The sequence below is a fragment of the Budorcas taxicolor genome, chromosome 17 (genome assembly GCF_023091745.1).
Source record: "Budorcas taxicolor isolate Tak-1 chromosome 17, Takin1.1, whole genome shotgun sequence".
Lineage (NCBI taxonomy): Eukaryota > Metazoa > Chordata > Mammalia > Artiodactyla > Bovidae > Budorcas > Budorcas taxicolor.
In genome coordinates this window covers 764,022-789,741 of record NC_068926.1, presented here as the reverse complement: position 1 = coordinate 789,741, position 25,720 = coordinate 764,022, and the positions used below count along the sequence as shown (strand labels likewise).

Below are 25,720 nucleotides of genomic sequence, written 5' to 3'. Positions count from 1 at the left end.
TTAAAAATCAGTAAGTTTTTAGGGCTTGAAGAAAATTATTTGCTTTAATCCCATTATGTATTACCTTATTGGGAGATAAAGAATCAATATTTCTTTTACTTCTTTTAATAATTGTTATTTTTACCAATTTATTTACAGTAGTTATTAAGAGGTTTATGATATTTTTTTCAAATTTGGCTTTAGGTAAGGAGTGTGGTTTCTTGTCTGTAATTTTTGTAATGAATTTTAAAGCTTTGTAGTTAGTAGTTTTTCTTGAAAACATAATCCAGAAAGTGGTGTTTATTGCTTGCTTCCGTTTTCTGTACCCCAGGGTTCCTTGGATCTCATCCAGAGTATTGAAGATGACCCTCTTCTGGACACCCAGCAGCTTCCACATCACTCTTTACATGCTCATTTTAGGCCCAGATTCCACCCTCTTCCTACTGTCATCATAGCAAATCTTCTCTTGCTGATACATGTAAGTTGGCTGGGGGAAAGTGGTCCATTTGGAGGTGATGTTTTTCTAGAGGTGATATTTCTAAAAAAAATTTATAACCTCCTCAGAGGGCAGAGGGCAGTTTGGCTGTATCTATCAGCATTTAAAGAGTGCATACTTTTTTACTCATACTTCTACTTCAAAGAATTTATTGTAGACATATTTGCACAAACGCAAGGATATTGTTTATGATAGCAATGTTTGCAATATGAAGGAACTGCAAACTACCACTGCCCAGAAGATGTTTTGTATGTCCTTTCCATAGGAAGGAATGCTTATGTAATATTAGAAGAGAAACTTAGAAATTTGGGGTAGATGCATATGTATTTAAAGTACTCTTCACGATTCATTGTTGAATGGAGTAAAATGGAGTTTACAATGGTGTGAACAGAATGTTCCTTTTGCATGTTTGCAAGGGAGTTGAGAGAGCTTTTGGACATGTGGGTGATATTGTGACTTATAAGAAACATATTTGGTCATTCAGGTGATCAGAGTAGAGTTCTCAGGTGCACTGGGTCGTCATCCTTGGTTTCTGGCTCTCAGCTCCCAAAAACCCTGGGAATTTCCTGAGCAATAAGAGCAATGGGAGTATCTTTTGTTACAATTTTTGGTCTTTTGTCTTCAGTTCCTAAAATCACTTCAGTGTCATAAAGGTGAACTGAGTGTCTTGATATTCATAGCAAGCATCTTTCCACCATTTCTGTTTATGTTGATGAGTTGACTTTGAAAAGCACCTAAAGGATGGGGGCAACAGCCAGGGAAACTAAGCAGGGACAGAAGGTTGGAACATACCATCCCACCCTCTGACTTCTGGGGATGGGAAAGGGGCTGGAGGTTGAATCATTCACTGACTGCCAGGGATTTAATCAACCAGGCCTATGTAGTGAAGCCTCTGTAAAAGCTCAAAAGGAAGGGGTTCAGACAGCTTCTAGGTTAGTGAGCCAGAACGCTTGTGATGTGCCATACTGCCAGGCCCTGAACTCCACCAGGACAGGAGCTCCTTTGGAACCTCACCCAGTGTGTCTCTTCATTGGGCTGTCGATGTGCATCCTTTATTATCCTTTGTAATAAATTGGTAATCTGGAGATTAAATAGGTTTCTTGTGTTCTGTGAGCCTGTTTAGCAAACTAATTGAGCCCAAGAGGGAGTTGGTGGGAATCTTTGATTTGTAGCCAGTGGGTAAGAAACACTGGTTACAAGCTAGACTTGCAATTAGCATCTGAAGTGGGGGTAGTCTTGTGGGACTGGGCCGATACTGAGGGAATCTGATACCTCGGTGGATAGTGGAAGTGATTTTAGGTGGATAGTGGATATACCAGGTAGATAGTGTCAGAATTGAGTTGAATGGCACCCCACGCCAGTACTCTTGCCTGGAAAATCCTGTGGATGGAGGAGCCTGGTAGGCACCAGTACCTGGGGTCGCTAAGAGTCGGACACGACTGAGCGACTTCACTTTCACTTTTCACTTTCATGCGTTGGAGAAGGAAATGGCAACCCACTCCAGTGTTCTTGCCTGGAGAATCCCAGGGACAGGGGAGCCTGGTGGGCTACGGGGTCTTACAGAGTCGGACATGACCAAAGCAACTTAGCTGCAGCAGTAGTACATGCAGCTGGTGTTAAAGCTGGTGTTAAAGGCTTGCTCGCCTCCTGCTCACCCACCCCCTTGGAATTGGTACTGGAAACATTTAACATTTATTCTGTATTCTGTAATAGAGTATTTCCAGAAGCAGACATCCTTTTAATACTAGTTGCACTGAGCACCTCAATGGAATGGACACCTAATATGTTTTAATGTTTACCTTTTGTACTATTTGAAAATTTTTTTTTACCATATCATGTATTACTTTTTCAGTTCTAAAAACAACAAAAAAGATATAGATAAATCTATATGTTGACAGACATTTATCAATTTATTTACACCTAGGAAATAATGTTAAACAGAGAAATCAGTATAATGTTTTCCCATGTTTTATATGATAAAATTACAAATGTCTGGGGATTTTTAAAACATGTCAACCACAAGATAAATAAATCCTGGAGATCTAATGCGTAGCATAGAGATTATAGTCAACACTATAATATTATAAATTTCAAAGTTGCTCGGAGACTAAATAATTGCTCTTACCACAAAAAAGAAACGGTAATTATATGATATGATACAGGTATTGGCTAAAGCTATGGTGGCCATCATTTCGCAACATATGAATTTTTCAAATCAACACATTGTACACATTAAACTTACACAATGTTATGTCAGTTATGTTCCTCAATAAAAAGAAATAAGTAAAGTTCAGCATCATAAAAACAAGACACATGTATGGATGGTCTTGGAGGCTCGCTGGGGGCTCTGTTCCAAGTCTCTTCCTCATTTTGAGACTGCAGTCTCAAGCACCAGGGGCTGCAGTTGCTCTTTGCTGAAATGTGAAAAATCAAAAGAGGGCAAAATCTTGCCGCTTCTTGGGTGTTCATGAGGAGAGTGGACGTGGTTGAGGACTGGCCCAGCTGCTGCTCCTGTGAGGTGCGCTGTGAGAGAACTGACTGCATTGAGGACAGAGGTACGCGTGTGCTCCTCTGTACATCTAGCAAGTGGCCTGGTTCTGCCATGACTTCCTAATTTCCAGACAGCAGCTGAAGCACTTCTTTCCTGGTGCCTTTTTGTGTATTTTGTATTCATACTTTTTATGTATGTGATACATACATACACATACATGTACACAACACTTAAAAAAAATTGCCTGCCTTTGCTATTATGGCACTGATTGCCCTAATTTTAGGACTAAGATAATCTTGTGTTAAAGAACAAGAAAAATTAATGCCTTTATATGCTACTTTGTATAAAATGGTTCAGTTAGGTTCAATGTACAGTACATTACAGTAGAGGGAGTATGTTGACTTTTCCACTTTTGCTTTATGAGGATGTGCATAATATAGCAAATATTACTACTCTTGACAAATCACATACATTTTAAATAGATTTATTACATGATAAGACTCCCTGCTTGGTGATAGGTGCCTGCTTGGTGATGGATGCTAATGACAATATTTAAAATTTTCTTTAATATGATTTTTCAAAATATTACAGAATAATACTTCCTCTTACAACAAGTAAAACACAGTATACCGAGATATAATCTTCCCATTTCTCTGCTTCACCCCTTCTCCCTGAGTTAATAAATATATCTCAGAGTTTGTTGTATTTCTTGCAGTATCTTTTGTTCAGTTCAGTTCAGTTCAGTCGCTCAGTTATGTCCGACTCTTTGCGACCCCATGAATTGCAGCACACCAGGCCTCCCTGTCCATCACCAACTCTCGGAGTTCACTCAGACTCACGTCCATTGAGTCAGTGATGCCATCCAGCCATCTCATCCTCTGTTGTCCCCTTCTCCTCCTGCCCCCAATCCCTCCCAGCATCAGAGTCTTTTCCAATGAGTCAACTCTTTGCATGAGGTGGCCAAAGTACTGGAGTTTCAGCTTTAGCATCATTCCTTACAAAGAAATCCCAGGGCTGATCTTCAGAATGGACTGGTTGGATCTCCTTGCAGTCCAAGGGACTCTCAAGAGTCTTCTCCAACACCACAGTTCAAAAGCATCCATTCTTCGGCGCTCAGCCTTCTTCACAGTCCAACTCTCACATCCATACATGACTACTGGAAAAACCAGAGCCTTGACTCGATGGACCTTAGTCGGCAAAGTAATGTCTCTGCTTTTGATATGGTATCTAGGTTGGTCATAACTTTTCTTCTAAGGAGTAAGCGTCTTTTAATTTCATCGCTGCTGTCACCATCTGCAGTGATTTGGGAGCCCGAGAAAAATAAAGTCTGACACTGTTTCCACTGTTTCCCCATCTATTTCCCATGAAGTGATGGGAACGGATGCCATGGTCTAAGTTCATACAAATATATACAAAAAGATTACCTCATTGTAAAAGGAGGTCTCCCATTTCCAAGAAAAAAAAAAATAGACACTACAGTATTTATTTCTAAACAACATTTCTCAAACTTGAACATACATCAGACCCCCTGACAGGCTTATTACACCACAGGCTGCTGGCTGCTCCCCCAGAGGTGTTGATTTGGGGCTTGAGAGTTTGCATTTCTAACTGGTCTGGAGACCGCACTTTCAACTACTACTTTAAACATTAGTGTTTTTAAATCTTAACATGTCATAGATATCCACCCAAACTAATAGATAGAACTTCAGTTAATTCTTTTATAGCTGAATAACATTCTATTATGTGAGTGGGTATACCTTAATTTATTCAAATATTCTGCTTTGGATACACACATATACTTGGGCAGTTTACATTTTTTTCTTTTAAAATACAGAGAAAACTGAAGTAAAATATCTTTTACTTCTGCTTTTACTTCTGAGTGACTGGGTCCTTAAGATAGAATTTCTCAGTCAAGATATTTCCAAATTATTTTCAACAACACATCCCAGACCAGTCAGCATTTTGTAAGACCGTTTGCCCATATTTTGATACCAGTCTTTAAAATTTTGTCAATCTAATTGGACAATTATTTTAGTTCTCTTAAAACTGAAATTAGAAATAAACTTTAATGCATGATGTTTATTAGTTACTTTTGAGGTGCTGAATTAATTGTTTTTACTCTTTTTAATAAAAGAAGTGGACAGGAAACTGCATTTAACATTGAAGTACTCATCTCTAGCAGATGGGATTTAGGGTGGTTTTTATTTTTTTATTTGGAATTTGTTTTTTCCCCAAATTTTCTGCAAAATTTTCTCCAGGTTATCTGTTTAAAAAGTTTGTAAAAATAGCAAAAATCCATTTTTAAATTCATAAAAAATAGGATAGTGAAAGTCACAGGTATAAGAGTATGTGCTGGGCATGGACCTTATTGTTTCTTAAATCCAAATATTGAATGTTAATCCTACTGTTTTCTTTTCTACCAGCTTGTGTTTGTTATTTTAGCATTTTTAACAGGTGTGCTTTGTTCTTACCCCAATCCAATGGAGGACAAGTGCCCAGGAAACTATACCAACCCACTGAAAGTTCAGACAGTCATAATCCTTGGAAAAGTTATTTTGTGGATTCTGTATTTCCTTCTTGAACGATACATCCAGTATCACCATTGCAAAGTAAGAAACCGAGGCTATAACAAGATCTACCGGTCAACAAGACATCTGAAAAGACTTCCACTGATGATACACTCCACTGGTAAGTTCAGTTGTCTCACTCAGCTCTTTGGCAGCTTGCTTGAGTGGCATAAATGACAGCAGAATAAGGTGTTAAGTTTGGTTTTATAATCAAATATATGCTGTTGTTTCTGTGAGAGTGATGTGGCCACTAAAATTCATATCACCTTAATGTCTTGAAATTTTTCTTGTATTTCCCTTAGAAATCTGCATTTGTTATATAGAGGAGGAAAAATATTTTCTCTTCCCTTCTAGGTTTTTAGCTGAGATTCCACCAAAAAAAGACAGGTTAACAGAAGGAAAAAAAAAAAACAAGTTTAATAACGTTATACTTCCTGTATACAAGGGAGATGCTTCCCTGGTGTCTCAGTGGTAAAGAACTTGTTTACCAGTGCAGGAGATGCAATCAGTCCTTGGGTTGGAAGACTCCTGGAGAAGGAAATGGCAACTCATTCCAGTATGATTGCCTGGGAAATCCCATTTATAGAAGAGTCTGGTGGGCTATAGTCCATGGGGTCACAAAAGAGTCAGACACAGTTAGCAACTAAACAACAATATACAAGAGAGAGACCCAAGAGAACTGAGTGACTTGAAAATGGCCTAAGCCACCTACTTCAATAAGATCTACAGCTAAAGACCAAAGAAGATGGGAAAGATTGCAGGGGGCAGTAATTCTGAGAGGTGACCAGGAAAAGCGCAATAAGCAATGGTAAGGTTGTTAAGCAGATTTCCGTTGATTTCTTGCCTTCTCCATGATTAGAGTTTCTAGACAGTTAGAGTCATTGTGGTCTTTGTTATTGTTCAGTCCCTTAGTCGTGTCCAACTCTTTGCGACCCCATGTACTGCAGCACACTAGCTTCCCTGTCCTTCACTGTCTCCCAGAGCTTGCTCCAACTCATGTCCAATGAGTCAGTGATGCCATCTAACCATCTTGTCCTCTGTTATCCCCTTCTCTGCCTACTTACTATCTTTTCTAGCATCAAGATCTTTTCTGATGAGTCGGCTTTTCACATCAGGTGGCCAGAGTATTGGAGCTTCAGTTTGAGCATCAGTCCTTCCAATGAATATTCAAGGTTGATTTCCTTCAGGATTTACTGGTTGGATCTCCTGCTGTCCAAAGGACTCTCAAGAGTCTTCTCAAACACCACAGTTCGAAAGCATCAATTCTTTGGTGCTCAGCATTCTTTATGTTCCAACTCTCACATCCATACACGACTACTGGAAGAACCATAGCTTTGACTATACAGACATTTATTGGCAAAGTGATGTCTCTGCTTTTTAATATACTATCTAGGTTTGTCATAGCTTTACTTCCAAGGAGCAAGCATCTTTTAATTTTATGGCTGCAGTCACCATCTGCAGTGATTTTGGAGCCCAAGAAAATAAAGTCTCTCACTGTTTACATTTTTTTCCCCATCTATTTCCCATGAAGTGATGGGACCGGATACCATGATCTTAGTTTTTTGAATGTTGAGTTTTAAGCCAGCTTTTTCACTCTCCTCTTTCACTTTCATCAAGAGGCTCTTTAGTTCCTCTTCACTTTCTGCCATAATGGTGGTATCATCTGCATATCTGAGGTTACTGATATTTCTCCCTGCAATCTTGATTCCAGCTTGTGCTTCATCCAGCCTGGCATTTCATATGATGTGCTCTGCATATAAATTAAATAAGCAAGGTGACAATATACAGCCTTGTATACTCTTTTCCCAACTTGGAACCAGTCTGTTGTTCCATGTGCGGTTCAACTGTTGCCTCTTAACCTGCATACAGGTTCCTCAGGAGGCAGGTAAGGTGGTCTGGTATCCTCATCTCTTTTAAGAATTTTCCACAGTTGTGATCCACACAGTCAAAGGCTTTAGAGTACAAAATGAAGCAGAAGTAGATGTTTTTCTGGAATTCTCTTGCTTTTCCTACGATCCAGCGGATGTTGTCAATTTGATCTCTGGTTCCACTGCCTTTTCTAAATCCAGCTTGTACATCTAGAAGTTTTTGGTTCACATACTGTTGAAGCCCAGCTTGGAGAATTTTGAGCATGACCTTGCTAGCATGTGAAATTAGTGCAATTATGCAGTAGTTTGAGCATTCTTTAGCATTGTCCTTCTTCAGGATTAGAATGAAAACTGACCTTTTCCAGTCTTGTTGGTACTGCTGAGTTTTCCAAAATTTGCTCGCTTATTGAGTGCAGCACTTTAACAGCATCATCTTTTAGGATTTGAAATAGCTCAGCTGGAATTCCATCACCTTCAGTAGCTTTGTTTGTAGTGATGTTTTCTAAGCCCCACTTTACTTCACATTCCAGGATGTTTGTCTCCTGGTGAGTGATCACACCAGCATGGTTGTCTGGGTTATTAAGATCTTTTTTGTATAGTTCTTTTGTGTATTCTTCCCACCTCTTCTTAATATCTTCTGCTTCTTTTAGGTCCATACTGTTTCTATCCTTTATTGTACCCATCTTTGCATGAAATGTTCCCTTGATATCTCTAATTTTCTTGAAGAGATCTCTAGTCTTCCCATTCTATTATTTTCCTCTATTTCTTTGCTTTGTTCACTTAGGAAGGCTCTGTTATTTCATCCTGATATATAGAGGGATATCACCTTATCAATGGAGATTTCCCTTATAAATGTAAATGCCTCTCATAAAAGCTAACCCCTAGTTGGTTTTCAGAACTTCATCTTTGTCTACCATTTCTTAAAACTAATCAGCTTAAAACAACCTTTATGACAAAAAGGCATATTTTACTGTGGCACTGTCTGTCCACTTAATTGTGAGCAAGGAAGGCCTGGGTGAAATGTGACTCCCTTCATTGCTCTTGCTACTAGCAGTCTTGTTTATCTCAAGGAGATATAAAGCTGATGCTAGTTTATACTTGTAGGATAAGAGAGAGTTGTTTTATTTTACACGAAGCTTCATGCTTTTCTTACCCACTGCAATATCCTTTCCTGGGAAAGCCCATGGACAGAGGCTCCATAGCATCACAAAGAGTCGGACACAACTTCGTGACTAAACAACAGCATAATGCTTTTCTTGCAGTAAGAGAGAGACTGTTTTATAATAAGATGTATTATTTAAAACAGAAATGTGGAAAGCAATTTATGAATGCAAGATCAGAAAGTCCATCGAGGACTTTGAACATATGCCTACCTGCTTTTCTTTATTGCTGCAGACATTTTAAAGGCTTAATGGAATTAATTTGAACTCTCATGTATTTTTGCCTAATTGTCAAAGTTTCTACCCTTTTTTTTTTTTTTTAAAAAAAGCCCTCTGTTTCAATTTGAGTCCAGAATAAATGATTAAACATTTTGAAGCCAAATTAGAAATTAATCTTTTCACAGAAAAACAGCTCTATAGAATTTAATTTTTTTTTCTTCTGTATTCTGTAGTGCCTTTTCTTAAAAGTCAGGCTGCAAGTTCATCTGCTCAGTGAGGTTCTCAGTGGGGGTGGAGGGCCCAGGGATTGCAGAGAAAGAAGCATTGTAGTGGGATGACTAGTCCTGATACATCTCCAAGGGGGTGGCCTTAACTCCTTCTCCAGAGGAAGAGCTGTTTCTGCTTTCTACTGCTCATGTGTGGGCTTCCCTGATAGCTCAGTAAGGAATCCACCTGCAATGCAGGAGACCCTGGTTCAATCCCTGGGTTTGGAAGATCCCCTGAAGAGAAGATAGGCTACCCATTCTAGTATTCTTTGGCTTCCCTTGTGGCTCAGCTGATAAAGATTCTGCCTGCAATGCAGGAGACCTGTATTCGATTCCTGGGGGAGAAGGTCCCCTTGAGAAGGGAAAGGCTACCCACTCCAGTATTCTGGCCTGGAAATTCCGTGGATTGTATAGTCCATGGGGTCCCAAAGAATTGGACAGGGCTGAGTGACCTTCACTTTCACTTCATGGCTAATGTGCAGTGCTTGTTTTTGGCCAGAAGATGTCACTTATACTCTGTGCCTGTGACAAAGCAAAAGTGGAATCTTGTCTATATACTGACCTGTATGCTGACTGTATGTTCAGTTTCTCCAGTGCTGGTCTGGAAATAGTATTGAAATCACCAAGAGATTGTCTAATCTTTTTTTTTAATTAATTTATTTTAATTGAAGGCTAATTACTTTACAGTATTGTGGTGGTTTTGGCCATACATTGACATGAATCAGCCATGGATGCACATATGTCCCCCATCCTGAACCCCCCTGCCTCCTCCCTCACCATCCCATCCCTCTGGGTCATCCCAGTGCACCAGCCCTGAGCAGCTGTCTCATGTATCAAACTTGGACTGGTGATCTATTTCATATATGATAATATACATGTTTCAATGCTGTTTTCTCAAATCATCTCACCCTCCCCTTCTCCCACAGAGTCCAAAAGTCTGTTCTTTACATCTGTGTCTCTTTTGCTGTCTCGCATATGGGGTCATCATTACCATCTTTCTAAATTCCATATATATGTGTTAATATACTGTATTGGTGTTTTTCTTTCTGACTTACTTCACTCTGTATAATAGGTTTCAGTTTCATCCACCTCATTAGAACTGATTGAAATGCCTTCTTTTTAATAGCTGAGTAATATTGCATTGTGTATATGTACCACAACTTTCTTATCCATTCATCTGCTGTTGGACATCTAGGTTGCTTCCATTTTCTAGCCATTTTTTGCCTTTCTTTTGACTTTGAAATTATTGCTACATGTATGACCCTTAATCACAACCTGTTTCTAAACAATCACAGAAGGCTTCACTTTCAAGTTGCTTATATAAGGAAGCAGAAAATCCAAGAGATTGGGGCAGATGTTTACTCTGTTTCTATTTTCTTTAAATATATATTTTTTCTAATTTGAAGAAAAAGAACATAAATCTATGAGGATATAGAACTTCCAGTTAATCTGAAGGGTGTAACCATTCTTTTTTTTTGGCCTATGATAGTATTTCTGGGTATTGTTTAGCTTCATCTTGACACTTGTTTTTCTCTGCAGAGAGAAAAATAAATTGATTTGACTTTATTTTGTGGAGATGGGAAAAAGGGCTTTGGTTTCCTTCCAGTAAGCTGAAAGTATTTATCTGATTTTTCTCTTCTCCTTCCTTAATCTTGAACTCTTTCAAATATTACTAGCTACAGAACAAGTTGCACGTTTAGTTGTTTTTTTGATTGATTTGAAAACTTAACCCTTCACTGAAACATGGGCAGAGTGGGTGGGGTGCTCTCGTGTCTACAGTGTTTGTTATCAGGAGAATGTCTTACTTCAGCAGTCTCTGCTGCTGCCTACAGGTTCACCCCATGTCCTGCCACCTTGCTGACACAGGCCTTCTCAGGATATCAAAAATCCTTTGGAAACTGTGTTCACTTTCCCTGCAGAGGTTTTCCTCTAGTTTTTTCCTCTTCCTAAAGCTGTAAAATTAAATTTTCCTTGTACATAAAGCTAATTTATAAATTGAGCTCTTGGTCAACATGCTAAGACACTGACATTTGTGAGTGTAAGGAGAGGCCTTAGGGATTTGTGCTAGACTATTGCTTTGTGTAGAGAGACTTCTGATAGGTTATTTAAAATCATGGCTCAAAATAACCCCATTGTACCAAGAAATAGAAGGTAAGTCAAATAAGCATCTCTCCAGCCCTGATCAGATTTAGATAAATGTGTTAGTTTTAGGAAATTCTAAGATAAAACACTATAAGAATGATTTCTGCCCCTAAACTTTTCTTTGATGCATGTGCATGCTCAGTCACATCCAACTCTTTGTGACCCCGTGGACTGCAGCCCTCCAGGCTCCTCTGTCCACAGAATCCTCCAGAGAAGAATACTGGAGTGGGTTACCAGTTCCTTTACCAGGGGATCTTCCCAACTTGAAGATCAAACTCACAACTCCTCCAGCTCCTGAATTGGCAGGCTGATTCTTTACCACTGAGCCACCTGGGAAGCCCAAACTTTTCTTTGACAGTCTTCAAAATAAAAGTATAGGATGAAGTTAAAATGATCTTCAAAAATAAATAATGGATATCTGAGCAGGGGGGAACAGCTCATATTTATTGAATACTCACAGGCTAGGCATCATTCTAAGTGTTTTTCACACACAAACTTATTTACTCCTCACAGCAGCTCTGTGAGGAAGGTACCATCAACCCATATGTCACAGTAAGTAGAGATGTTGGATCATCTGTCCAAGGTCAGCAGCGTGTCCTGGGTTTTTCTGGACCCTCGCCCTGCCCTTGACTGTGGTGCATGACCAGAAGGGGCCACTGGGTCCTTGTAGAAACTTGCTCCTTGAGTTTTAAGAAAGTCCAGATTCTTCTCTATTTGTGTTATGGACATCATTTACTTTTGGCAGTGTTGTTTATTTGTGTTCGATTTCCATCCTCTAACTTCCTTCTTGCCAAATAACTGGGGGTGCATGCCCCTGCTGTGGTGGTGGCCGGGGTGCTTGGACCCCGGCTGTGCCCCTACCTGTGTACATCTCTTCCCCGCAGGCAGCACGGCACTCCTCCTTCTCCTCTGCCTGCAGCACTCCTTCCCTGAGCCCAGCACATGGTACCTGAACCTCATTTTGGCCACCCTGGCCCTGGAGCTGATCTGTTCCCTGACGTGCCTGCTTGTGTACACAGGTGAGCATGACAATGAGCCTGTTAGAACTGAGAAAGGTCTTTAACTGCAGGTCCCATCCCCATCTGAAGTCCAGCCTGTTTACCTTTCTGGCATGAAAGCTTTTCTATGTGGCTGAGACCCTACTGAGCACCCATGTCTCTCATTGCTGACCACATCCAAACTCCTCTAATTTCAAACCACTAGGAACATACCAGTGAGTCATATTTCTAGATTTATGTCATCAAAAATTCTTATTAAATAGAGTGAAGGCTTTTCATTAAAAAACAGAAATGATAAATCCATAAATTCTGTGTCCTCAAAGGCAACTGAGATGTAAGTCTGGCTTTAAATTAGAAAATAACAAAATGTAGGACTTGTCTGGCAGTCATGCTGGTTAAGACTCTTTAACTTCCACTGCAGAGGCATGGGTTCTATCCCTCATCCAGAAATTAAGATCCCAGGTGCTGGTGGGGTCAAAATCTTAATAAAAAATGAAAGTAAATAAGTTAGTACCTGAAAACTGTATTTAAACCAAACTTGTTTTTGATAAACCATTTAAGAATCTACTTCTTTCTAAATTTAGAATTGTCTAAGGATTGCTCTGTACAGCTAGCTGTCTCTCAAAAGTCTGAGGGGTAAAATTAAATAAGCTTCAAGTATGTTAACAGGAAAAATAGGTGGAAGGATTCTTGAAGAGAAAAAAATCCAAAGCTGATAGAAATCAAGATTTCATTCCTGTTGCAATATTGACATGCACCAAAATCTGTAATGCAGCTAATTTGGTATTATTGATCAACAGTTGTTTTGTGACAATAAAATACCCTATCTGTCCTATTTGAAAGAGATAATTCTTCAGTTATGAAGGAAAAGTCACATGGACCAAAACTCATGTTCCATTTTACTATTTTGTGCCTCTGATTGAGACTTCTAGGGCAAATATTGCTTTTGTTATGATACACTGAAGTGTATCACAAAAAATTTAAGGTTAACATACATTTTTCCTCCCTATATTAAAAAGATTTAAAAGATATCTAGTTTTGGTAATGTGAATAGTAACTCTTCATGACATAATTCTTTGATACACTAATTCTAACCTAAACTTGACTGACTTGTCTGTAGTAAAGTAGTTAATCTCTGGAAATACAGATGGACTTTTTCACTGAGCACTGGACTGCCTCTGTTGGAAAAAATTAGGAACATGAAACTTAAAAGCTTTGTGATTTGATTGGCTCACCATTTGTTTAGAAACAATCCAAGCTTCAAAAAATGCTACTCAGTTACCAGTCTTCTAGCAGTCCTGATGTTCTGGCTTCAGCTCGGGAGGAAAGGAGTGTAAGGGCAGCAGGCCCATGTCCCACATCCTGCAGTTTAGTGAGAGCTCTCCTGGGCTTATTGTAGCAGAAAGAAAGAGTAGAAGATTTATTGTTCTATGTAGATTGCACTCATGGTGTTGCCTGGGCTGCGATCTGTAAAATGCTGACTGCATGCAGCTTATTTTAAAAACCACAAACAGCAGAAACTATCACAACATTGTAAATCAGCTATACTTAAATTTAAAAAGGGGAACATCTTCAGGAAAAACAAAACCTACAAAGATGAGTCTGATAGTTGGACATTGTTATATCGTCGAGCTACGTGTTTTATTTCTGCCTCTTAACTTTTATTTTAGTACCCTGTTAAGTGTTATTTCTGTTCCCAAGTTCAAGAAACTTAAACTTGTTCCAAGTTTCTCCATTTATGTAGGAGTTTTTATGTGGAAGAAAACATAAAAGATTATAAGGAGATGCCATATGAACATAACTCCAATTCAGGAGCAAACCTCCTGGGACAGTCAGGTCTCATCCTTCATCTCCAAAGTGGCACTGGACATGGTGGTTTGCTCCCTCCTCGAGATGTATTCTTTACTTGCCCTGGGACCCTGGCTTCTTGGGATCCTGCCTGCCCCCTTGGTGGCCTCATCTTTTTGCTGAACTCTCCCAGCCTTCATGGTGGAACCCAGTGCTCAGTCCCTATCTGCTCTTGGATGAGGGTGCTGTGCTTATGCCATTGGAAGCCAAGGGGCTATTCATGTCTTTTTTTTTTTTCACTGAAGTGTAGGTGATTCACAATGTTGTGTTAGTTTCAGGTGTACAGCAAAGTGATTCAGATATATATATATTCTTTTTAAGATTCTCTTCCATTATAAGTTATTATAAGATATTGAATATAGTTCCTTATGCCATATAGTAAGTCTTCATTGTTTATCTATTTTATGTATGGTAGTGTATATCTGTTAATTCCAAACTCCTAATTTATCCCTCCCTCTGCACCCCATTTCCCCTTCGGAAATCCTAGTTTGTTTTCTGTGTCTCTGAGTCTATTTCTGTTTTGTAAATAAGTTCATTTGCATCATATTTTAGTTTCCATATATAAGTGATATCATATATTTGTCTTTCTCTGACTTATTTCACTCAGTATGATAATCACTAGATCCATCCATGTTGCCACAAATGGCATTATTTCATTCTTTTTAATGACTGACTAGTATTCCATTGGAGAAGGAAATGGCAACCCACTCCAGTATTCTTGCCTGGAGAATCCCAGGGATGGAGGAGCCTGGTGGGCTGCAGTCTATGGGGTTGCACAGAGTCGGACATGACTGATGCGACTTAGCAGCAGCAGCAGCAGCAGCAGCAGTATTCCATTGTATATATGCATCACATCTTTTCCTCCGTCAGTGAAGATGTAGGTTGCTTCCATGTCTTGTCTATTGTAAACAGTGCTGCAATGAACATTGAGGTGGATGTACCCTTTCAAACCATGTTTTTCTTCCAGATATATGCCTAGGAATGGGATTTTTGGGTCATGTGGTAACTGTTTTTAGTTTTTTAATAAACTTCCGTACTGTTTCCCATCGGAGATGGCAATGGCAACCCACTCCAGTACTCTTGCCTGGAAAATCCTGTGGACAGAGGACCCCATGGATGGGGTCGCTAGGAGTCAGACAGAACTGAGTGACTTCACTTTCACTTTTCACTTTCATGCATTGGAGAAGGAAATGGCAACCCACTCCAGTGTTCCTGCCTGGAGAATCCCAGGGACGGGGGAGCCTGGTAGGCTGCTGTCTCTGGGGTTGCACAGATTCGGACACGACTGAAGCGACTTAGCAGCAGCAGCAGCATACTGTTTCCCATAGTGGCTGCACCAATTTACATTCCCACCAATAGTGTGAGAGGGTTCCCTTTTCTCCACACCCTCTCCAGCATTTATTATTTGTAGACTTTTTGATGATGGCTGTTCTGACTGGGGTGAGGCAATACTTCATTATAGTTTTGATTTGCATTTCTCTAATTAGTGATGCTAAGTATCTTTTCATGTCTGTTGATCATTTTGACGTCTTCTTGGAGACATGTCTATTTAGGAATTTTGCCTATTTTTGTTTGGGTTGTTTGTTTTTTTGATATTGAACTGTATGAACTGAAATTAATCCCTGTTGGTGTCATGGTTTGGTTTGGAAATATTTTCTCCCATTCTTTAGGTTTTCTTTTTTTGTTTATCATTTCCTTTGCTGTGCAAAAGCTTTTAAGTTTAATTATGTTCCATTTGTTTATTTTTGCTTTTATTTCCATTACTGTAAGAGATAGATCCCCCCAAAATTGTTGTGAATGGCACCCCACTCCAGTACTCTTGCCTGAAAAATCCTATGGACCGAGAAGCCTGGTAGGCTGCAGTCCATGGGGTCTCGGGGAGTTGGATACGACTGAGTGACTTCACTTTCACTTTTCACTTTCATGCATTGGAGAAGGAAATGGCAACCCACTCCAGTGTTCTTGCTTGGAGAATCCCAGGGATGGGGAAGCCTGGTGGGCTGCCGTCTATGGGGTCGCACAGAGTCGGACACAACTGAAATGACTTAGCAGCTTAGCAGCATGCTACCTATGTTTTCCTCTAGGAGTTTTATAGTTTCCACCCTTACATTTAGATCTTTAATCCATTTTGAGTTTATTTTTGCATATGGTGTTAGAGAATGTTATAATTTTATTTTTTACATGTAGCTGTCCAGTTTTCCCAGCCCATCTTGTTGAAGTTCAAACTTTCTTTTCTCTATTGTATTCTCTTGCCTCCTTTGTCATAGATTAATTGATCATAAGTGTGTAGGTTTATTTCTGGGCTCTCTATCCTGCTGCATTGATCTATGTGTCTGTTTTTGTGTGAGAGGCTTCTCATTTCTAATTCTCTTGACCATCTCCTGAAAGTCAAGGGCTTCTCATTACATTCTCTCACTTCGTTCTTTTGGCATCTCACTTCTTCTGGTCCTTTCTGGTGAACCCTCTGCATATCTCCTAACCTTCCCACATTTCTCTTTAGCTTCATTGCTTAAGCTTCTTTTGCCTTGTTCTCAGCTGAGAGTCACATGAAAATCATCTGTGGGTTCTGGTTGGTTCCATGACAGATTGAACATATGACTCAGCACATGTACTTCTGGGTATCTGCCTACTTCTATACTTTGTGTTCCAAGTGGCATTATTTATAGTATGGATTGGGAAGATCCTTTGGAGAAGGGAATGGCAACCCACTCCAGTATTCTTGCCTGGATAATTCGATGGACAGAAGAACCTGGCAGGCTACAGCCCCTGGGGTTGCAAAAAGTCAGATACCACTGAGCAACTAACACACACACACACACAAGTAGGAACAACCCCAAAGGCATAAAGTGATGACTAGACCAACAAATGATGGTCTGTCTATACAGAGGATAGTGTTCAGGCACAAAAAAAGGAGTACATGGAGTGAAGCTTGAAAGCATTGTGCCCACAGGAAAAGCAGTCATAAATATTATATGATTCTATAATACTTGAAATGACCAGAACAGGCACATCTATAGAGAAAGAGAATGTGTAAGTGTTGCCTAGTCCTAGAGGCTGGGCTACATGAAGAATGACTGCTCAAGGAACCCAAGCTTCTTTTTGGGGTGGTAAGATGTTCTAAAATTGATGGTGGAGATAGTTGCACAACACTTTGAATGTATTGAACCATTGAATTGTACACAGTAAAGGAATTACATGTGAACTGCATCATATGTAAATTATATCTCAAGGGTTATTATGGGAAAGGAAAGAATCCTGTGGAGTTTTTAAAAATTGTGCCAGGGCCTAACTCACCTCCTCTCCCCTCCACACATGCTGAATACTCCACCCATTTCGAGCTGCAGAAATAATTCTCAAGGGCAGTCACTGCCTGTCACAGAGACCTGCCTCAGCCTCTGTCTCCTTGTACCATCTCTGGTGGGAGTACTCATTCCGGCCATGTCCCGGGGTTGTTATGCAGTTGGAGTAGGTGCCTGGACAGTGGCTGTTATTCAGACATGCAGGTGTGTAGACAGATATGAGGTTGGGAGCAGCAGCCTTGTCTTTCCAGCTGACTTCTCCCAGTGGCATTAGTCTTCTGGGGCTTCTAGAACTCGATGACAAAGACACATAAACTTATTCAGTTCTGGAGACTGGACATCTGAGATTGGGTGGGGGGGCAAGGATGACTATCCTGAGGCCTCTCCCTTGGGATATAGGTGGCTGCCCTCTCACTGTGTTCTTATGTGGCCTTGGCTCTGTGTACGTGTATCCCTGGTGTCTCTTCATGTATCAGATCAGCAATCCCATTTGTTTTTACCTTGATTACTTCACCAAAGGTACTGTCTCCAAGGACAGTCATGTTGGGATTAGGGCTTCAAGTTCATCAGTGGTCTCCAGGTCATCAAACTCTGGCTCCTCTATATAGGTGTCTTCACTTCCTGGCAGTGACCACTGATGGCTGTTTCCTGATTCTACTCCTGCCTCTCTGCATCAGCATTTCCATTCCATTTTAGTCAATTTTTCCCATTTTTGTGTATTCACTTTATGAAGTGCTTTTTTTTTTTTTACATTTTATTTGGAAAGAATAGGCAATTCCTAATGTAATTTGAATAAATGGAATTAGAAAATTTTTTGTGATTGGATAACCTGATAATAATGACTTTCTTATTTTAGTGAAAATTCAAAAATTTAATAAAGCCAAGCCACAGCCTGATGTACTTGAAGAAGAAAAAATCTATGCTTACTCCAACAATATTACCTCGGAGACTGGATTCAGGTATGTGCAGAGTGAAAGAGTAGAGAAAGAGAATTAAAAGTTTTTCCATCTAAAAATCTAGAGACCATTCTGATGCTTGGAGTTTAGGACTCTGCATATGTTAGAATATGTTTACAACTGTGTTTGATTTGTTTCTTTCCTCTCAGCTGTGGTGAAACTAAGTCTAAAGAAAGAATCTCATTTGGGGATATTGCTTTGGCTTATGATGTCTAAGAAAAATAACAAATGTAATATGCTTTACTGAAAAGTAGTAGGGCTCCATTAGCAGAGACTGTTGGTGAACGTGTGTAACCATGGCCACCTTGGTTCTATGCAGGCCACTCTCGAGCCTGGAGGAGCTTGTGGAGAAGCAGGGAGACATCATAGTGTACCTGAAGCGGCACAACGCGCTCCTCAGTCAGCGGCTGCTGGCCGTCTCGTCCTCTGACCTCGGCTCGCAGCCAAGTGGGATTTGACAGCAATTCCAGAGGAACCAGAGTCACTTAAGACTGATCAACTCCCTGACAAGGTGTCACAGGAGATTGCAGCTTTGCCAAGTAACATTCTACAGTTTCTGTTGGAAACCTGAATCTGATTCTCACCTGTGTGACTGTTTAACAAGTAGGACTCATGGATCATTTGAAAGGCACTTTGAAGAGCCTTGATAACTCATGGAAAATATATCTTTTGCATGTTTTGAAATTATTTAACCACTTGGTTTATCCTAGGTCAAAGTGTAGTTTAAACATCTCCTTGGCCAACACTTCTTCCATACTCTTTGAAACCTGGTGATAATTTGTCTTTTGTAAAGAAAGTCTGACATGACAACCTACTTAAAATGGGGTTTTGATCAAATGAGTTTTTCCCACTTTTATACAGGTGAGAGAAGTCATCATTTCTCATGCTTAGTGGTTTTTTCCATGGAGCCTATGCATTTATATGCTTCTGTGGTATTGGATATCCTTGGCCCTTATAGTTTTTATAAAGAATTTTCCACTAGGTGATTTACCTTCCAAACCTTACAGTTTTCCATCCTCCAGAAGTAAGATTTGAAGTTTACTTGGACCAGTGTTAGGCCAACCAGTGCTGCCTGTGGCAGCAGCAGGGCCTGTGATTGGCAGCAGCTGAAATGGAGAAGACTAGGCTTTCTCTTTCTTTACTTTGACCCTTCTTTGAGAGATTGCTGTTTCAGTATTGACCAGTTGTCATTGAATCAATAAGTTCACTGATTTAAAAGGAGTCTTCTGTGGCTTTAAGTTTGTCTGAAAGAAAAAAAAGAACTTTTTTTTTAGTCTTGGATTATACTTAAAAATTATGATGGGAAAAAAAAGTATTAACTGTTTATATACAGATATTAAACATATCTAATTCTTCAGATAAAATGAAGCGTTTTTATGTGTAAATGGCATTTTTTTCTCCATTTTTCCTACTTTGCCCTTTTCATTTATCAGTTTGCTTTTGGCACCTTTCCATGCTGCCTCAGCAAACTTCTTTGTTGAATGCTTAACATGAGAGAGGAGATATTTGTGATTACATATGCTGCTAAAAATCTTTTTTGTATTTAGCTGAATAATGAATATTTGATTTAAAAATCTTTGAGCTATACATAACTGTTTGACAAGGAATGTCTTCAGTGGATCATACCATACTTATGAAATGGCAAATGTCTGTTTCCTTCAGATACAGCCCTTTCAGAGCACTCAGAATTTTCTGTTGAGGACAGGTGATTGATTGCTTGTCACTTGCAGTCAACCCCATTGAGTCCCCCAAAATGACAGCATTCACAAACTAAAGCCAAAATTGTATTTTTAAAGTTAAAATTGAATCCAGGTTTCCTGACTTTCTCTTCCTCCCTTTTTTTTGTTTTTCCCTTCCTTTTTGTATGTCTCAAAGCCATTGCATTGTGTGGAAATTTGTCTCCGTGCCCTGGAGAGCTTTTGCCTTTAGCTGTTTTCCTTAAGGAAAGCACTGGTGGTAGGTGATTAATGCTCATTTATTTTTAAAATTCAATTTGTATCTCTCATCAATTTCTAAGGTTATGAGATGAACTTTGGTTTACAGAGAAAAGTATAGTTTAAAAGTTAGAACACTCAAGTTCTGATGAGATATCTGTATAATCACCAACACACTTTTCTAAACAGAATGCTGAACATTTCAAACAATAAAAGAAATTTTAAAAAGAATGAACAAAACAGTTTAAATATTAATCATTCTATGCACCAGAGACACTGTGCTAGCACCATGGATAGAAAATTTAGTGAGACAGTCCTAGTTTAAAACTTACACTCTAAGGAGAGGATTAGGATTTCCAGGCTCTGTGCTATGTGAGATGATGGCAGCAGCCCCAAGATACCATAGGCGCTCCAGGTCAGAGGATTCTCTGGCGGGGAGGGGGGAGGACAAATCTTTAGGAATTCCAGGGAAATTCATGAGCAAACAAGAAGTGCGACAGCTACTGATGACCATACGTGCTGTGTATTAACTTGAGCGCAAAGTGTGAGGCAGGACTGGGAGGAGGAACAACCAAGATTCTGGGCACCCTGACCTTGTAGGCCAAGGGGCCTGTGCTGGAATGGGTCCGGCTAAAGAGTTCTAGGCAAGGAAGTGGCAGTTGGTTTTAGTTTCAGGAGGATCAGACTGTCAGCGTGGAATGGGAAAATGGGTGGCAGAGTACATGGTGCTGAATGAACAAAGGCAGGTGGAGTAACATTTTATCATGTGTGTGTATGTTTATATCTGTGATGTGTTTCTATATTGTTAATTTGAAAATTGTATTTCAAATGACAGTAGCATCATGATTTACTGCATTTCTTTGAATATTAATGAGGTTGAATTTTTTTTTTTCATTCTTTGTCCTTTTACAAATCTTTTATGATAGACATGTGTAAGTCTTTCGCTTATTATTCTCCTAGGATATTCTTTTTCTTTTTTTTTGGATATTCTTTTTCTTAACAAACATGATCTTCCTTTCTATATCAGGATAGTCTTCAGTTTATATTTGTTTGGAATATTTTCTAATTTGTTTGGGGTACTTTTGCCATGTACTCTTCAACTACAGGCTGGATTCTGTCCCTGCAGCCTTGGTGGGACTGACACAAATAGATCCCTAAAGTACATCGGATGAAAGCCAGGAGTATCTTGAGGGAATTTTAATATACCCAGACTCGGGAATTCCCTGGAGATCCAATGATTAGGGCTCTTTGCTTTCACTACTGAGAGCCCAGGTTTAATCCCTGATCAGGGAATGAAGATCCCACAAGCTGCACAGCAAGGCCAAATGTATATGTATACACACACACACAGGCTTCTGCTGGAGGCCTTTGTCTTCATCCAGAGATTCAAATAGAGGTCTTATATGAATTGAGTTAATTCTTCTTCCTTTTTTCTCTAAGACAGGGTTCTCCATCCTTGGCGCTATGGCCATTTTAAGTTATATAATCTTTGTTTCAGGGACTGTTTCTTTGTTTTCATAGGGTGTTTAGCATCATGGGATGCCTGTAGCAACCTCTAGTTGTAACAACCAAAAATATCTCCATGTAATAGCAGGATGAGCACAGACCTTAGCAGGCAGCCATTGCTGTGCCTTATTATTCCATACCCTGTTACTAGGCAACAGATGTTGGTTGGTACCTCAGTAGGTCCTGCCCACAAGCAAGCATCAATGAGCGGCTGTTAGTTGCCCTGTCCAGCTATTGGTCAGCACCACAGTGGGCCCTGCCCACAAGGAACTGTCAGTGAGGGACCATTAGGGAAGCGATTCAGCCAGGGTCAGTGGTGTGGTGGTCATCAGGTGGAGAGTGAGTAAGAGGCAGATTCAGGCCTTCTCCTGGAGGCCCTCCAGCTTACCCAGCCTTGGGCCAACTGGTAAGCTGGCAGGCCCAGGGAGCAGGCTGTACACTCTGTCCTGCTGGGCTCCAGAGCCCTCACTCAGGCCCTCCATGCTGAGGCCCAGGCCTTGAGGCAGCAGTGAACCTGTCTGTGACCTAATAGCAGTGCCCGTTTGTTTGGGTCACAGTCTGTGAGACCTGGTCTCCCTTACTTGGGCAGCCTGAGGAGACTGAGGGCCAGTTGGGTTGGATGCCCGGCTCCCTCAGGGATGACAGGTGGGCAGAGAGTGGGGAACCTGGCCGTGAGGAGCTGTAGCTGAGCTCTGCCTCCTCTTAGCCAGGACTGGGACCTCAGAGGGTGAAAGTTGTGCCTTGGGACTTTGCCCTTTCTTGTCAGGACAGAGTAACATTATTCTGTTAACAATAAACAAATAACATTCATTTGGTAGAGCTTTACAGGAAAGTCATTACCAAACCATGACCTGATCACAAAGATTCTGATACCAAGAAGTTTGCAACAACTCACCACAACATTCCCTCACCTTTTGCTTTTAAAGGGGCTTGCTAAAAGTTTTCAGTAATTTTGGGGTTCTTAGGACATGAGCCACCCATTTCCCTGTATGAATGTGTAATAAACTTTTCTCGGTTCCAAACTCTGATGTTTTAATATTGATGGGCCTTACTGTGTATCGGGCACATGGACTTGCAATTCTGTAATGTCTGTACACAGGCATTTCATTTCATTTCATACTTACATTCTGTGGGAGCTGGTGTGCACCAGGACGTGTTGTAGGTGTTCACAACAGGGGTCAGTTAGACAGAGATGGTTTCTGTTGTCATGGAACCTGCATTCTGGGGTGGGGTTGGGAGGAGTAAGATAGAGGGAAGGTGGAAGTGAATGCATAGACAAACAAGCCAGTATCTGGTTTGAAGAATACAATTCTTTTTCTGTAAATCAGGCCTCATGGAGATTTTAATGTTAATATGACTTATGGAAAGAATTGAGCTTCAGTATCCTATAAACATTCAGAAAACTGAATGGCCGAGAAAATGAACTTTATGTCTGCTTCATACTTTTTACAGAAGATACCAGTGTTTCGTGGTCTTACAGCCTGATCAGAAATGCTCTTGTGAGCCTTGAATACAAAACTCCCATCTGGCAGCCTCTTGAATTCTTGAGGAAACAAACCTCAAATATATGACAATCACAAATCACAAAAATCTCAAGACATTTCCTAGGTTTTCTAAAGAAGACTGTAGTAAACATGTCTCTAAATTGTCCCTTCCCATTCTTTCTGTTCTGACCCAGCTTTTTACCCAGCTACTCTACTGGAACTTCTTATCAAGGCAAAGGGTAGGATATCTCTCACCTGGGACTGAGTATACCTCCTCGGCCTGCCTGCCGTGGTCCTCTCAGTTCCCTGCTCTCTCCTCACTTGATTTTCTTTACTCTGGCTTCCAGGACACTGCAACCTCCTAATTTTCCTTTTCACTGGCCTGTCCTATCTCCTTTGCAGGCTACTTTTCTTGATGTTAGTGTCTCCTGGTCCTCTTTCGTCTCCATCAGTTCTTGCTCTTGCTGACTTCATGGCTACAGCAGAATGTACAAGCTGGCCACTTCCAGGTGTGTCCTCCCTGACCTCCAGATGCATATCCCCAGCTGCTCCTCTAGATCCCCACTTCAATGCCTGAAAGGCATTTTGCTAAACTAAGCCCTCCAACACAGCCTTCTCTATCTCCACCAGGGTAACTCCTCTTCCTCTCACATGCCCATAGAATCTATCAGCAAACCTTGCTGGCTTTTCCTTTAAAATAGAGCCAGAATCCATCACCTTCACATGGATTGTTGAAATAGTCTCTTTACATGGCCTTTCAGCTTCTAACCAATGCTCTTCCCCCACATATCCCCACCCCAAACATCAACATTTAGTGTAGCAGCCAAGGAGCTCATGCTAAAGCACACATATACCATGCAACTCTGATGTCTCCCTGCTGCTTAGTTGCTTCATTCCTCTGACTTTTTGTGACCCTATCAATTGTAGCCTGCCAGGCTCCTCTGTCCAGGGGATTCTCCAGGCAAGAATACTAGAGTGGGTTGCCATGCCCTTCTCCAGGGGATCTTCCTGACCCACGGGTCGAACCCAGGTGTCCTGCATTGCAGGCAGATTCTTTACTGCTGAACCACCAGGGGAGTCCTAAATGTTCAATAAAAATCCAAGTCCCTGGCAGTGACCTCCAGGGCTCTAGAAAATCAGATCCCACCCACCTCTGTTTTTCCTTCACTTTCTCTGCTCTGGTCATGTTGTTTCTGGACTGTGAGACACATCCCCAACTCAGGACTTTGCACCCCTGTTCCCTCTGTCCGGAAAGATCGACTCCTATGGAACTTTACCTCCTTCAAGTCTGTGTTCACATGTCTCTTGTTTATTAAGGTCTCCCGCTCACACTCAGCCCCTCTATTTCCCTTATGTTGTAGGAGTTCTGAATATATGTCCCCTCGAAATTGTCAGTTTGGCATATTGGTTATTTTGAACTAAAGTTATCGAGAAACAATCACTTACAAAAAAGTTAACTCCTGGGACTGACCAGGTGGTCAGTTGAGTAGTTTATACTCTACCTTCTACTACAGGGGGCATGGGTTTGAACCCTGGATGGGGAACTAAGATCCCACATGCTGCATGGCCCAGCAAAAAAAGAACCCCTGCAGGAAAGAACCCACAAGAGAAAACCCACCACTCATAAAAGAGTCACTTAAAAAAAAAGAAGTAAGCTCTTACTCTCCTTTGTCTCTGTGAAAGCAGGAGATAAAACTGCCGTGTAAAAGGTATCGTCCCCTCAGCAGTGAAACAGTAGGACCCTGTATGGCCCTCCTGGATTCAAAAGACCCTCTGTGTCCCCTGTTTCTTGTTTATATAGAAAAAAGGCTTTAATCTCCTAAGCCTTCCCTGCGTTCCAAAGAGCAGGCACAAGAAGTTACTAATTAGTGGAGAGAGGGAATACAGACACAAAAAGCAGTCAAGAAACAATCATCATCATCAGTGTTAGTCACTCAGTTGTGTCCGACTCTGTGACCCATGGACTGTAGCCCAACAGGTTCCTCTGTCCAGGGGATTTCCCAGGCAAGAGTACTGGAGAGGATTGCCATTTCCTTCTCCAGACGATCTTCCTGACCCAGGGATCAAACCAGGGTCTCCTGCATTGCAGGCAGATTATTGGCTGTCTGAGCCACCAGGGAAGCCCCAAGAAATAATAGTGCAGAGATTAAAAAAAGTCCTGGTTCCTCCCCAAGTGACATACATAGCAATCTGATGCATATCTTTGAGTTTTTATGCAGGAACTAAGACTGCACCCACATGTAGGATGATAACTATAAGCTAAGGATGAGTATGTAGACCAAGGCTGGTTGGAACCAGTAGGCTGATAATTAAGAGTCTTGAAACCACCTGGTTACCTGACTACCAGACAATCAGAAGAAAGCCATGTACCCTGCAACCCTCATCCCAATTGTTGCCTTTAAACACCCTTCCCTGAAAGCCGTCTGGGGGTCTTTTGAGCATGAGCCGCCCATTATTCTTACTTGGACCTGAAATAAATGCTATACTTTCTTCACCACAACCTGGTA

At 40.7% G+C, this 25,720-nt stretch overlaps 1 protein-coding gene across 2 annotated transcripts in view; it reads left to right on the top strand.

Annotated features, from left to right (window-relative positions):
- TMEM192 (transmembrane protein 192) overlaps positions 1 to 19,484 on the top strand; it is a 28,597-nt gene extending 9,113 nt beyond the window's left edge. For both annotated transcript variants that reach the window (XM_052654939.1, XM_052654938.1), the window contains exons 2-6: positions 311 to 457; positions 5,390 to 5,654; positions 12,073 to 12,207; positions 18,190 to 18,292; positions 18,609 to 19,484. In XM_052654939.1, coding sequence (XP_052510899.1) covers positions 311 to 457; positions 5,390 to 5,654; positions 12,073 to 12,207; positions 18,190 to 18,292; positions 18,609 to 18,747 — 789 coding nt within the window. In that variant the 3' untranslated portion in view covers positions 18,748 to 19,484. The remainder of the gene's footprint in view (positions 1 to 310; positions 458 to 5,389; positions 5,655 to 12,072; positions 12,208 to 18,189; positions 18,293 to 18,608) is intronic.
- Positions 19,485 to 25,720: the final 6,236 nt, after the last annotated feature.